The sequence below is a fragment of the Nicotiana tomentosiformis genome, chromosome 3 (assembly GCF_000390325.3).
Source record: "Nicotiana tomentosiformis chromosome 3, ASM39032v3, whole genome shotgun sequence".
In the NCBI taxonomy this organism is placed as follows: Eukaryota; Viridiplantae; Streptophyta; class Magnoliopsida; order Solanales; family Solanaceae; genus Nicotiana; species Nicotiana tomentosiformis.
The window spans coordinates 96,670,420-96,685,978 of NC_090814.1; the positions used below are offsets into that span (position 1 = coordinate 96,670,420).

General features: G+C 44.7%; 2 protein-coding genes across 2 annotated transcripts; both read right to left on the reverse strand.

The window, feature by feature from the left end:
- Positions 1 to 2,821: 2,821 nt before the first annotated feature.
- Positions 2,822 to 5,770, reverse strand: LOC104113429 (uncharacterized). Its single transcript, XM_070198855.1, has 2 exons — positions 5,171 to 5,770; positions 2,822 to 2,932 (listed from the first exon to the last, which is right to left on the reverse strand). Exons 1-2 carry the CDS (start codon positions 5,768 to 5,770, stop codon positions 2,822 to 2,824), a joined length of 711 nt encoding a protein of 236 aa, XP_070054956.1.
- A 2,778-nt stretch (positions 5,771 to 8,548) lies between these two features.
- Positions 8,549 to 12,912, reverse strand: LOC104098636 (uncharacterized). Its single transcript, XM_070198856.1, has 2 exons — positions 12,380 to 12,912; positions 8,549 to 8,642 (listed from the first exon to the last, which is right to left on the reverse strand). Exons 1-2 carry the CDS (start codon positions 12,910 to 12,912, stop codon positions 8,549 to 8,551), a joined length of 627 nt encoding a protein of 208 aa, XP_070054957.1.
- Positions 12,913 to 15,559: the final 2,647 nt, after the last annotated feature.

Consider the following 15,559-nt stretch of genomic DNA (forward strand, 5'->3'; position numbering starts at 1 on the left):
AAAAAGCTAGTCGGTACTTCTGGCTCAACTACTTCTATGTCAGGATCGAAGATGTAGTGTCCACCGCCACAGATTTCCCCGAGGCTTGGAACCCTAATCATGATCCCAATGGATCATGACCTGTTAGTGAACACCGAGGAGTTAGTCCCTGCCCTTGGCCCTCTCTGTTCCGAAACAGAGGGTAGGACCCTTAAAGAAATAGACGATGGTGATTTGTCAAGGAGCATTACTGGTCTTGCTCTAAGGGTGAGTGTTTGTGCTTCAACTTTTTTTTTCTACTTTTCATGGCGTCCTTGGTTCTGACTTCTTTCTTCTCTTTTCTTTTTATGATTGTAGACGGTGATTTTGGAGATCGAGAGTGTCCGGAGGGAAAAGAGGTGTAAAGAAATCTTTGTAAAATTGAAATATAAGTACTTTGAGTATCGCGGCAAGTATCGAGATCTCCGCAGGCGGTTTCACGAAGGTGGCGACATGCAGGCCCTTAGGGCGAGTTGAAAGAGAAGGATGATGAGTTGGTGCAGGTCATCAAGAAGTGTAGCATCCTCGAGGGGACGTTGAGGAGTACGGAAGAGGAGCTTGAGGTCAACAGGGGCATGGAGGCCCAATGTAGTGACCTTCAAGCTCAAGTGGTCGAGTTGCGAGGCCAGTTAGAAGAGTACCGACTTTAGCTGGAGGCCCTCAATAATGAGATTGCCGAGAAGCAAAAGAAGCTTGAGAAGACGGAGTCCTCTCGTTTGGATGCTCGGAGGAAGACGAAGATGCTTGAGTTGGCGAATAGGACTCTCCGAGCCGAGCGGGAGAATGATAACTCCGTGCTTCATGATCGAGTGACCGCTTTGGAGGCCGAGAAGGCTCACTTACTTGCACAACCGTCCTCTTCCTATGCTTATGATTTTCCCAATGTACTTCGAGAGTTATATGAAGAATGGATCCATGCCGAGGCCCAGTTAGATGTGTTTCGCGATTTGCATGCGGTGGGGTACATTTCTGAGGCTGCCCTTGTGTTAAGGCTCGTAAAAATCATGCCGCTAGTGGGTACAACCTCGCTACGCCTCATGCCAAAGAGGAGGATGGGGAAGAGGGTGTGGATCAGCTCGAGGAGAATGCCTGGTATGATACTGCTTATCCTCTGGGCGAAGGTGGCGATAGCGATGGGGATCGAGATGGTGAGGTCGCAGAGTCCCGTGATGGCGAGGGCCAGTAGCCTTTTTCTTGGACATCTTTTGTATTTTGTCTTCTTCTTCTTTAAGAGCCCTTGTAATGAACTTTGCAGATTCTTATATATGGGGGAACTTAAGTTTTTTTTTTGTACCTTCTTCCATACATGTTATTTGTTTTTGTGCTCATGGATTTAATTCTTTGTCGTTTGCTTCTTTACAACTTCTGCTCTTTCCATTATCGTTGTCATCTAGTTGATCGTAGCCCTGTTGACGGTTATTTGTGGGCTATGTCTTCCTTTTGTTTATATATAAGTTGGATGTGCCTATTAGGCTGATAGGTGTTGTTTGAACTTGGCTGATTTTGGTCTTTTGCCATGTTGTGGCCGAGGGGTGTTGTTCGAGTTGGGTCAAATTTTACCCTTTATTAAGTTGTGGCCGATGGATGTTATTCGAGTATGGTCCAACATAACCTAGTATTAAATCGTGGTCGATGGCCGACTGGTATTATTCAAGCATGGTCGAACATAACCTAGTATTAAATTGTGGTCAAGGGCCGATGGGTGTTTGTTCAAGCGAGGTCGAACATAACCTTTTCATTAAATCGCGACCGAGGGCTGATAGGTGTTGTTCGAGCGGGGTCAAACACCACCTTAACAACAAAAAGGTGTCCTGATAAACGTAAGTTTCTTATTACTTCGACATTGTTGCTTTGGTTACATACTTGGAGAAGGTTACAGATTTTGGGTGTTGGCTGGCATTCGAGTCCCAGTCTACCTAGTCCCTTTGTTGTTTGACTTGGAGAGTATTGAGGAGTAGAGCAATGAAAGAGTAATAACAGTCCCTCCATCGCGTACTTCGACTCAAAGTGTTCCCTTCGCCGTCTCATTAAAAACCTCCTTGAGAAAACCCAAATGGGACAAAAATCAAGTGAGGGAAAAAGAGTACGATTTGGGGGACACTTTTTTTCTTAGAAGTTGAAGTATTTGAGGTGGCTGAAGTTCCAATTGTTTGGTAGCTGCTTTCCTTCCATTGTCTCTAGTTGGAATGAACCCTTGTTTGCTTTGGGTGTGATTTTGTACGGACCATCCCAGTTTGTTCCCAGCTTGCCTTCTCGGGGATCTTTACTCGCATGAGTTTTGGCTTTCAGCACGTAGTCCCCAACTTTAAGCGACTGGACCTTTGCTTTCTTGTTGTAATAGCGTTCTACTTGTTGTTTTTGGGCGACCATTCTTATGTATACTATATCTCTTCGTTCGTCGATTTCATCGAGTTCCTTCCTTCTGCTCTTATCGTTATTCATACCGCTTTCGTGGGAGTACCTTAGACTGGATTCTTCGACTTTGACCGGTATTATTGCCTCGGTCCCATAGACAAAAAAGTAAGGCGTCTCTCCTTCTGGGAGAGGGCCCATGATGTCCATTCCCCATTTGATGAACGACCACGGGGAGGTGACTGAGTGAAGGTGTTCACCATTAAGGCATACTTTTGGCACTGTTTGCATTTCCTCATGAAGTCTGAGGCGTCCTTTTTCATGGTGGACCAATAGTATCCCGCCCATATGAGGCATCTGACTAATGCTTGATTACTGGAGTGAGCACCACAATGGCCTTCATGGACATCTTCGAGGACGCGCTGGGTCTAGTTTGGGCCCAAATATTTTGCTAGAGGCCGCCGTAAGTCCTCTTGTATAAGTTGCTATGAAGGAGACTGTATCTGGCCGCTTGCATTCTTAGTTTCTTGTCTTCTTTCTTGTCATCTGGGAGTGTGCCGTCCTGCAAATAGGCAATAATACGATTGCACCATTCCCAAGTTAAGCTTATGGTTCTTACCTCGATTTGGTCTAGTGACGAGTTGAGGAGGTGGACTACACTTTTATCCCAGTCGTGATGCTATTGGTAGCTGCAGCTAATTTGGTGAGGTCGTCCGCTTTGGCATTCTGTGCATGTGGGATCTGGTCGAGCTGGCATTCGCCGAACTCAGGCAGTAGCTTGCAGATTTCGGTATGATAATTTTGCAACCTTTGTTCCTTGATTTGGAAAATCCCTGTGACTTGGTTGACTATGAGATGGGAATTACAGTGGAGTTTCAACCGCTTCGCCCCATATTTGAGTGCTAGCCTCAACTTTGCAATTACGGCCTCATACTCGACCTCGTTGTTAGTCATATATGTGCACCTTATGGACTGGGGAATTACTTCGCCTGTAGGAACCTCGAGTACGAGTCCCAGTCCGGACCTTGATGCATTGGATGCGCCATCGATGTATAGGACCTAGAGGTCTTGTGTTTGGAGGAAAACTTTTACGGCTTCCTTTTAGACTTCATATATTATTTTTGCACTGAAGTCGGTGAGCACCTGTGACTTTATCGCCGTTAGCGGTTGGTATGTGATATCATGATCACTTAGCTCGATGGCCCACTTGGCCAGCCTCCCCGATGGCTCAGGCTTATGAAAAATGCTCCTCAGGGGAAAGGTTGTAACGACCGAGATGGGGTGGCACTGGAAATAGGGTCTAAGCTTTCATGAAGCTACGACCAATGCCACAACCAATTTTTTGAGGTGCGGGTATCTCGTCTCGGCTTTGACAAATGTTTTGCTAATGTAATAGATGGTAGATTTCATACCTTTGTTTTCACGGATCAGGACTGCACTTACCTCTACTTCGGAGATGGCTAGATCGACGAGGTGCTACTCCCCAGGTTCAGGCTTTGAAAGCAGAAGTGGTGATGATAGGTATGCCTTCAGTTCTCGCAGATCCTGGACACACTCGAGAGTCCATTCGAGACCGTTGTCCTTTTTGAGTACGCCAAAAAATTTGTGACATATATCAGACAACCGCGAGATGAATCTCGATAAGGTGGCAATTCGACCAGTCAAACTTTAGACTTGCTTCTCGGTAGTCAAGAGCTCCGGTATTCCTTCGATTACTTTGATTTTGTATGGGTTAGCCTCGATCCCCCATTGCGGCACCATAAAACCCAATACATTTTCTGAGGCTACACTAAACGGGTATTTCTTCGGGTTTAGTTTCATTCCGTACTATCTTAGTATGTCAAAAACTTCCTTCAAATGATCGATATGGTCCTCTACCTTTACGGACTTGACCGACATGTCATCTATATATACTTCCATGGCCTTGCCGAGGTCTTTGAACATCTTTGTGACCAATCTTTAATATGTAGCCCCCGCGTTCTTTAGCCCAAACGTCATGACCCTATAACAATACGTTCCTTGGTGGGTGATGAACGTGGTCTTCTCCTGGTCTTCTTCCTCTATAAGTATTTGGTTATATCCTGAGTGCACGTCCAAGAAACTCAATAGCTCATGCCCGGTTGTTGCATCGATGAGTTGGTCGATGTGGGATAATGGGAACGAATCTTTTAGACATGCTTTGTTCAAGTCTGTGAAATCCACGCACATCCGCCATTTCCCATTTTTCTTGTTGACCATCACTATGTTGGCGATCCACTTAGGGTACTTAGAATCCTTGATGGAGCCATTCTCTAATAGTTTCTCCACCTCCTCGCAGACTGCATCGTTGATGGCGAGGTTGCATTTATGCCTGACCTGTCTTAATGGGTGGTAGGGGGGTGGGGGGGTGGAACATGTCGATGTTTAATTTGTGTGTGGAGATTTTCCTTGGGATACTCGGCATATCTGCATAGCTGAAGGAAAACAAATCTATGTTAGTTATTAAGAATTGACTGAATTTACCCGGTTCCTAGAGTTTGCAGCCGATGTAGGCCTTTTTGCTACGGTCGTTGAGGTCCAATTGAATGGGGTTGAGGTCTTATATGGTTAAATCTCCAGCCTCGACCATTTCAGGATCCATGATGATGTCCCTGGTCTCTCCTTGCGTCGACCTCGACCCTATTGATTGCCATGCCTTTTTTTCCTTGTCTTTTTTCTATTGGGTTGCCGTGCTGTCTAAGGCAATGTGGTAGCATTCTCGGGACGTGCGATGTTCTCCGCGTATTCTTAATATTCCCTATAGTGTTGGTAATTTAATTACTTGGTATAGGCTGGAGGGGATAACTCTCATGGGATGTATCCATGGTCGTCCCACTATGGCGTTGTACGCGGTGGCTTTGTCCATGATGTGGAATGTTGTCTCTAGAGTCACGCCGCCGGCTAAGACGGGGAGTGTAATTTCTCCTGATGTCCGCTCAACTGCATTATTAAAACTGGTTAGCGTGATGTAGCACGACACTATCTTATCCTCGAGTCTCATTTGGGTGAGAACTCGGGGATGGATAATGCAATCTCCACTTCCATCGTCAACCATGATACGTTTGACATCGGTATCTAAAATGTGCAAAGTAATAATGAGGGCATCATTATGAGGGAAAGTTAAACCGTCGGCATCCGACTCATCGAAGATGATACTTTCTTTGAGTCCGTCGTACCATTCGCTGGTTATAGACCGCTTGAGCTTGTGAGTGGTAGTGAACTTCACGCCGTTGATAGAGGCGTCATCGCTGATGCCGATGATCATGTTGATAGTATGATATTGTGATGGCAGCTTTGGCGAGCCTTGATGTTCACGTCCTCTGGCGAAGTTGTTTCTCCCCTTGTCGCTTAACAACTCTTTGAGGTGTCCCTGCCGCAGCATGTTTATGACTTCTAGTCTGAGGGCGTTGTAATCTTCTGTTTTGTGCCCACGTTCCTAGTGGAACTCACAGTGCACATCGAGTTTTCTGGTGTTCGGATCTAATCTCATCTTCAGCGGCCACTTCACTTTTGTTCCGAGTTTCTCAAGAGCATAGACTATTTCTGTAGGTGACACACAAAAATTATGAGCAGATAATTAAAAGGGAATACCTCTCTCATTTCGGTGAGTCCCTGTTCTTGGCCTGGATGTGCCTTCTTCATAACGAGGAGAAGGTGCGACGGCCGCCCTGATGTAGTGCGTGTGCCCTTCCCTGTTGGGTCGCGAAACTGGCTGATCCCTCTTGATGTTGTCTTTTCGTTCTTTACTGGATTCGGTTTGTACCGAGACTAGCCGGTGAGTTGTTCCGCTGAGGTCGTCTTCGTTTGCTCGGACCTCGGCACAGTAAGCATTATGGATTCCATCCCATGTGGTTGGAGGATATTTCATCAATCGGCTCAACAGGTTTCTAGTCACTCTTGAACCATCTCTACTGAACCCATTCTGTAAATCGGTGGCCGCCATCCCTTCGGACACATTCGGCAGAGTCATTATTACTCTGTTGAATTGGGCGAGGCAGTCTCTGATTCCCTCTCTCAAGGACTGCTTGATGTCAAATATGTCATTTACTCTTGCTTCTTCCTTCTTGGCTCTAGCATGGGCACTTATGAACTTATCAGCCATTTCCTCGAAAGTTTCTATAGAGCGGGCTGATAGTTGTGAATAAGGGTTTCGCCAAACTTTTTTTGCAAAATAGAGGACACTTGTTCTTTGGCGAGGTCGTTGCCTTTAACGGCGATGACGTAGTGGGTCACGTGATCCTCGAGATCGGTCGTTCCGTCATATATCCTGAGGTAGGGCGGCATTTTGAAGGTCTTTGGTTTGGTATGTGGGGCTGCGTCATCACTGTACGGTTACTTTACGAACCTGCCGACGTCCATTTTTAGCAACAGCTTAGGAGCGCCGGGTATCTTGTCGACTCATTCTTGGTGTTCTTTCATCTGGTTTCGGAGTGCTTTGTTTTCATTCTCTATTTTTTTATCCTCTTTAGAACGGCAGCGAGGGCGCTGTCACCTGTACTGTTAGTAATATTGTGAGATATATCTGTTGTCGGAGGGTTTTGTCGGTTACACTGCTCGTCTATTTATTGTTTCATGCAAGCTCTTTCAGTTTCTGTAGTCATGCCTGGAGCGGGCTTGTTGAGGACGCTCACTAGCATGTCGGTCAGCAATACTTCGAGGAGTTTTTTCACAGCTGGGGGCGTTCCTTCTTCTGCGGACGTAAAGGCCCCTTTTCCACTGGTTTTGTTATGCTGTAGTAGGGGATAGGCGACCTCTCGCGCCTAGGGGAAGCTTTGGGTGTCACGTCCTTGACTACTATTTTGTAGCTCTTGTTGATAACGTTCATGAGGTTTCTAGGTAAATCACTTGTTATTTTTGTCCTTTCTCCTTGGTTACCTGCCATGGAGGTTTTTGTACGTACTAAGAAAGAAGATCTCGGGGTTTGTGAGGTTAGTGACTTACGTTAGCTATAGATCTAGAAGAAACTAAAAATTTAACTAAGAAATCTCCACAGACGGTGCCAAATTGTTTGTCCAAAAATACAGATCTTGGTTCAACTAATTTAATTTATACAAATGAGGGTTAATCTTAGTTAATAATAATATACTAAAGACGAAATTCTCGGAACTGTGATAAATAACATGTGGATCTGTCCCAAAAGCTATGAAAGTGTACAATAGTTAATATTTAAGAATCCAAACAGAAGCAATATGGCATTAAATAGTGATGAACAATAATAAATGACATTTATTCAAATAAAACGAACGCGTGTCACCCGAGAAAGGATGAAATCAATGGATGTTCTTTCTGACAATGATAAATGATGGATATGTCTATGAATATCTGAGTTATTCTCGGATCCAGTGGTAAAGTGTGGACAAGAATCTTAGTGAAAATGTTATTTTTGTAGGCTTGAAATAAGATTAGATTCTCTCTTTAAAGTCAAAGTATATTTTACAAATGAATATCACACGTACCCTATCATTGTGTCTCTTTCTATTTATAGGGAACATGTTCCTAAAAACCTAAACAGTACAAGTGCAGAGAATATCCACTTGTATATTCTCTTTAATGTCCTATCTAGAAACTAGCCATTATGACTCCGTCAAGGGTATTTGACCTCGGCCTCGATCTTTGACGACCCCTCGACTTTAATCCTTGCTAACTCTTCGACCACGACCTTTTCTGTTCTTTAAGTCACTTCAACACGTGGCGGCCTGGGAGTTTTTCGCTAATGCCATCCTGACATAAGTATTCTAGAGATGGATTTTGACCCATACAGTTAGTCCCTCCGCTTATTGAGGTCATCCCCGGGAACGAGGTCGATGAATGGACAATGCCGTTTGTGATACAATTCTATCGAGTTGGCTATGTAGGTCGTGGTCGTGGAGATAGGGCAAACATGGCCTTCTTAGGCCCGAACATTTTAAATTCTTTGAATTTCTCGGGAAGTCCGTTGGAGCCATTTGGTCCAAGAGAAAAGTGATGTCATGAGATCATGCGTCATAATGACGGCATTTCCCGACGCGTTGCATCGATTCAAGTGTGACCCTTGATTGGCTGTGCCGTTTCGATTTTCGTGCTAATCATGGCCTGTCGTTTCGATTCTGGTGCCTCTTAAAACTTATAAATAGGCAAAAGTTTGCTGATTTTGAAACTTTTTCCAAACTCCTTCTTTTTCTTAAGCAATAGCTTCTCCTTCATCTTCTTCACAAAATCCTTTCAACTCTTTGTTGTTTTCGACATTCATTCTCTTTTGCTTCACCATCTTTTCTCTGCAACAATGTCTTCGCAATCGTTAGATATTCATATGGAAAATCATTCCATTTCTTTAGACGTTGTTTTTCCCGATTAGGGGGAAGAAGGCGGAACTTCCGCCGAGGAGGTCCAACATAACCTAGTATTAAATCGTGATCGATGGCCGACTGGTATTATTCAAGCATGGTCGAACATAACCTAGTATTAAATTGTTGTCGAGGGCCGATGGGTGTTTGTTCAAGCGAGGTCGAACATAACCTTTTCGTTAAATCGTGACCGAGGGCTGATAGGTGTTGTTCGAGCGGGGTCAAACACCACCTTAACAACAAAAAGGTGTCTTGATAAACGTAAGTTTCTTATTACTTCGACATTGTTGCTTTGGTTACATACTTGGAGAAGGTTACAGATTTTGGGTGTTGGATGGCATTCCAGTCCCAGTCCCAGTCTACCTAGTCCCTTTGTTGTTTGACTTGAAGAGTATTGAGGAGTAGAGCAATGAAAGAGTAACAATAGTCCCTCCATCGTGTACTTTGACTCAAAATGTTCCCTTCGCCGTCTCATTAAAAACCTCCTTGAGAAAACCCAAATGGGACAAAAATCAAGTGAGGGAAAAAGAGTACGATTTGGGGGACACTTTTTTTCTTAGAAGTTGAAGTATTTGAGGTGGCTGAAGTTCCAATAGTTTGGTAGCTGCTTTCCTTCCATTGTTTCTAGTTGGAATGAACCCTTGTTTGCTTTGGGTGTGATTTTTTACGGACCATCCCAGTTTGTTCCCAGCTTGCCTTCTCGAGGATCTTTGCTTGCATGAGTTTTGGCTTTCAGCACGTAGTCCCCAACTTTTAGCGACCGAACCTTTGCTTTCTTATTGTGATAGCATTCTACTTGTTGTTTTTGGGCGACCATTCTTATGTACACCATATCTCTTCGTTCGTCGATTTCATTGAGTTCCTTCCTTCTGCTCTCATCGTTATTCATACCGCTTTCGTGGGAGTACCTTAGACTGGATTCTTCGACTTTGACCGGTATTATTGCCTCGGTCCCATAGACCAAAAAGTAAGGCGTCTCTCCTTCTGGGAGGGGGCCCATGATGTCTATTCCCCATTTGATGAACGACCACGGGGAGGTGACTGAGTGAAGGTGTTCACCATTGAGGCGTACTTTTGGCACTGTTTGCATTTCCTCATGAAGTCTGAGGCATCCTTTTTCATGGTGGGCCAATAGTATCCCGCCCGTATGAGGCATCTAACTAGTGCTTGATTGCCGGAGTGAGCACCGCAATGGCCTTCATGGACATCTTCGAGGACGCGCTGGGTCTAGTTTGGGCCCAAACATTTTGCTAGAGGGCCGCCGTAAGTCCTCTTGTATAGGTTGCTATGAAGGAGACTGTATCTGGCCGCTTGCATTCTTAGTTTCTTGTCTTCTTTCTTGTCATCTGGGAGTGTGCCGTCCTGCAAATAGGCGATAATACGATTGCACCATTCCCAAGTTAAGCTTATAGTTCTTACCTTGATTTGGTCTAGTGACGAGTTGAGGAGGTGGACTACACTTTTATCCCAGTCGTGATGCTATTGGTAGCTGCGGCTAATTTGGTGAGGTCGTCCGCTTTGGCATTCTGCGCACGTGGGATCTGGTCGAGCTGGCATTCGCTGAACTCAGGCAGTAGCTTGCAGATTTTGGTATGATAATTTTGCAACCTTTGTTCCTTAATTTGGAAAATCCCTGTGACTTGGTTGACTACGAGATGGGAATTACAGTGGAGTTTCAACCACTTCGCCCCATATTTGAGTGCTAGCCTCAACTTTGCAATTACGGCCTCATACTCGACCTCGTTGTTAGTCATATATGTACACCTTATGGACTGGGGAATTACTTCGCATGTAGGAACCTCGAGTACGAGTCCCAGTCCGGACCTTGATGCGTTGGATGCGCCATCGATGTATAGGACCCAGAGGTCTTGTGTTTGGAGGGAAACTTATACGGCTTCCTTTTAGACTTCATATATTATTTTTGCACTGAAGTTGGTGAGCACCTGCGACTTTATCGCCGTTAGCGGTTGGTATGTGATATCATGCTCACTTAGCTCGATGGCCCACTTGGCCAGCCTCCCCGATAGCTCGGGCTTATGAAAAATGCTCCTCAGGGGAAAGGTTGTAACGACCGAGATGGGGTGGCACTGGAAATAGGGTCTAAGCTTTCGTGAAGCTACGACCAATGCCACAACCAATTTTTCGAGGTGCGGGTACCTCGTCTCGGCATTGACAAATGTTTTGCTAATGTAATAGATGGTAGATTTCATACCTTTATTTTCACGGATCAGGACTGCACTTACCTCTACTTCGGAGATGGCTAGATCGACGAGGTGCTACTCCCCAGGTTCAGGATTTGAAAGCAAAAGTGGTGATGATAGGTATGCCTTCAGTTCTCGCAGATCCTGGACACACTCGAGAGTCCATTCGAGACCGTTGTACTTTTTGAGTATGCCAAAAATTTGTGACATCTATCAGACAACCGTGAGATGAATCTCGATAGGGCGGCAATTCGACCAGTCAACCTTTGGACTTGCTTCTTGGTTGTCAAGAGCTCCGGTATCCCTTCGATAACTTTGATTTTGTATGGGTTGGCCTCGATCCCCCGTTGCGACACCATAAAACCCAAGACATTTTCTGAGGCTACACCAAACGCGCATTTCTCCGGGTTTAGTTTCATTCCGTACTATCTTAGTATGTCGAAAGCTTCCTTCAAATGATCGATATGGTCCTCTGCCTTTACGGACTTGACCGACATGTCATCTATATATACTTCCATGGCCTTGCAGAGCTGGTCTTTGAACATCTTTGTGACCAATCTTTAATATGTAGCCCCCGCGTTCTTCAGCCCAAACGTCATGACCCTATAACAATACGTTCCTTGGTGGGTGATGAACGTGGTCTTCTCCTGGTCTTCTTCATCTATAAGTATTTGGTTATATCCTGAGTGCACATCCAAGAAACTCAATAGCTCATGCCCGGTTGTTGCATCGATGAGTTGGTCGATGTGGGATAATGGGAACGAATCTTTTAGACATGCTTTGTTCAAGTCTGTGAAATCCACGCACATCTGCCATTTCCCATTTTTCTTGTTGACCATCACTATGTTGGCGATCCACTTAGGGTACTTAGAATCCCTGATGGAGCCATTCTCTAATAGTTTCTCCACCTCCTCACAGACTACATCGTTAATGACGAGGTTGCATTTATGCCTGACCTGTCTTAATGGGTGGTGTGAGGGTGGGGGGTGGAACATGTCGATGTTTAATTTATGTGTGGAGATTTTCTTTAGGATACTCAGCATATCTGCATGGCTGAAGGAAAACAAATCTACGTTAGTTATTAAGAATTGACTGAATTTACCCGGTTCCTAGAGTTTGCAGCCGATGTAGGCCTTTTTGCTACGGTCGTTGAGGTCCAATTGAATGGGATTGAGGTCTTATATGGTTAAATCTCCAGCCTCGACCATTTCAGGATCCATGATGATATCCCTGGTCTCTCCCTACGTCGACCTCGACCCTATTGATTGCCATGCCTTTTTTTCCTTGTCTTTTTTCTGTTGGGTTGCCGTGCTGTCTAAGGCAATGTGGTAGCATTCTCGGGACGTGCGATGTTCTCCGCGTATGCTTAATATTCCCTATAGTGTTGGTAATTTAATTACTTGGTATAGGCTGGAGGGGATAACTCTCATGGGATGTATCCTTGGTCGTCCCACTATGGCGTTGTACGCGGTGGCTTTGTCCATGATGTGGAATGTCGTCTCCAGAGTCACGTCGCCGGCTAAGACGGGGAGTGTAATTTCCCCTGATGTCCGCTCAACTGCATTATTAAAACTGGTTAGCGTGATGTAGCGCGACACTATCTTATCCTCAAGTCTCATTTGGGTGAGGACTCGGGGATGGATAATACAAGCTCCACTTCCATCGTCAACCATGATACGTTTGACATCGGTATCTAAAATGATCAAAGTAATAATGAGGGCATCATTATGAGGGAAAGTTAAACCGTCGGCATCCGACTCATCGAAGATGATACTTTCTTTGAGTCCGTCGTACCATTCGCGGGTTATAGACCGCTTGAGCTTGTGAGTAGTAGTGAGCTTCACGCCGTTGATAGAGGCGTCATCGCTGATGCCGATGATCATGTTGATAGTACGAGATGGTGATGGCAGCTTTGGCGAGCCTTGATGTTCACGTCCTCTGGCGAAGTTGTTTCTCCCCTTGTCGCTTAACAACTCTTTGAGGTGTCCCTGCCGCAGCATGTTTATGACGTCTAGTCTGAGGGCGTTGTAATCTTCTGTTTTGTGCCCATGTTCCTAGTGGAACTAACAGTGCGCATCGAATTTTCTGGTGTTCGGATCTGATCTCATCTTCGGCGGCCACTTCACTTTTGTTCCGAGTTTCTCAAGAGCGTAGACTATTTCTGTAGGTGACACACAAAAATTATGAGCAAATAATTAAAAGGGAATACCTCATCTCATTTCGGTGAGTCCCTGTTCTTGGCCTGGATGTGCCTTCTTCATAGCGAGGAGAAGGTGCGACGGCCGCCCTGATGTATTGCGTGTGCCCTTCCTGTTGGGTCGCGAAACCGGCTGATCCCTCTTAATGTTGTCTTTTCATTCTTTACTGGATTCGGCTTGTACCGAGACTAGCCGGTGAGTTGTTCCGTTGAGGTCGTCTTCGTCTGCTCGGACCTCGTCACAGTAAGCATTATGGATTCCATCCCAGGTGGTTGGAGGATATTTCATCAATCGGCTCAACAGGTTTCTAGTCACTCTTGAACCATCTCTACTGAACCCATTCTGTAAAGCGGTGACCGCCATCCCTTCGGACACATTCGGCAGAGTCATTATTACTCTGTTGAATTGGGCGAGGCAGTCTCTGATTCCCTCTCTCAAGGATTGCTTGATGTCGAATATGTCGTTTACTCTTGCTTCTTCCTTCTTGGCTCTAGCATGGGCACTTACGAACTTATCAGCCATTTCCTCGAAAGTTTCTATAGAGCGGGCTGATAGTTGTGAATAAGGGTTTCGCCAAACTTCTTCTGCAAAATAGAGGACACTTGTTCTTTGGCGAGGTCGTTGCCTTTCACGGCGATGACGTAGTGGGTCACGTGATCCTCGAGATCGGTCGTTCCGTCATATATCCCGAGGTAGGGCAGCATTTTGAAGGTCTTTGGTATGGTATGTGGGGCTGCATCATCACTGTACGGTTACTTTACGAACCTGCCGACGTCCATTTTTAGCAATAGCTTAGGAGCGCCGGGTATTTTGTCGACTCATTCTTGGTGTTCTTGCATCTGGTTTTGGAGTGCTTTGTTTTCATTCTCTATTTTTTTCATCCTCTTTAGAACGGCAACGAGGGCGCTGTCACCTGCACTGTTAGTAATATTGTGAGATATATCTATTGTCGGAGGGTTTTGTTGGTTGCACTGCTCGTCTATTTATTATTTCATGCAAGCTCTTTCAATTTCTGTAGTCATGCCTGGAGCGGGCTTGTTGAGGACGCTCACTAGCGTGTCGGTCAGCAATACTTCGAGGAGTTTTTTCACAGCTGGGGGCGTTCCTTCTTCTGCGGACGTAAAGGCCCCTTTTCCACTGGTTTTGTTATGCTGTAGTAGGGGATAGGCGACCTCTCGCACCTAGGGGAAACGTTGGGTGTCACGTCCTTGCCTACTATTTTGTAGCTCTTGTTGATAACTTTCATGAGGTTTCTAGGTAAATCACTTGTTATTTTTGTCCTTTCTCCTTGGTTACATGCCATGGAGGTTTTTGTACGTACTAAGAAAGAAGATCTCGGGGTTTGTGAGGTTAGTGACTTACGTTAGCTATAGATCTAGAAGAAACTAAAAATTTAACTAAGAAATCTCCACAGACGGTGCCAAATTGTTTGGCCAAAAATATAGATCTTGGTTCAACTAATTTAATTTATACAAATGAGGGTTAATCTTAGTTAATAATAATATACTAAAGACGAAATTTTCGGAACTGTGATAAATAACATGTGGATCTATCCCAAAAGCTATGAAAGTGTACAATAGTTAATATTTAAGAATCCAAACAGAAGCAATATGGCATTAAATAGTGATGAACAATAATAAATGACATTAATGCAAAAATAAAACGAACGCGCGTCACCCGAGAAAGGATGAAATCAATGGATGTTCTTTCTGACAATGATGAATGATGGATATGTCTATGAATATTTGAGTTATTCTCGGATCCAGTGGTAAAGTGTGGACAAGAATCTTAGTGAAAATATTATTTTTGTAGGCTTGAAATAAGATTAGATTCTCTCTTTAAAGTCAAAGTATATTTTACAAATGAATATCACACGTACCCTATCATTGTGTCTCTTTCTATTTATAGGGAACATGTTCCTAAAAACCCAAACAGTACAAGTGCAGAGAATATCCATTTGTATATTCTCTTTAATGTCCTATCTAGAAACTAGCCATTATGACTCCGTCAAGGGTATTTGACCTCGACCTCGATCTTTGACGACCCCTCGACTTTAATCCTTGCTAACTCTTCGACCATGACCTTTTCTGTTCTTTAAGTGACTTCAACACGTGGCGGCCTGGGAGTTTTTCGCTAATGCCATCCTGACGTAAGTATTCTAGAGATGGATTTTGACCCATACAGTTAGTCCCTCCACTTATCGAGGTCATCCCCGGGAACGAGGTCGATAAATGGACAATGCCGTTTGTGATACAATTCTATCGAGTTGGCTATGTAGGTCGTGGTCATGGAGATAGGGCAAACATGGCCTTCTTAGGCCCAAACATTTTGAATTCTTTGAATTTCTCGGGAAGTCCGTTGGAGACATTTGGTCCAAGAGAAAAGTGATGTCATGATATCATGCATCATAATGACGGCGTTTCCCGACGCGTTGCATCGATTCAAGTGT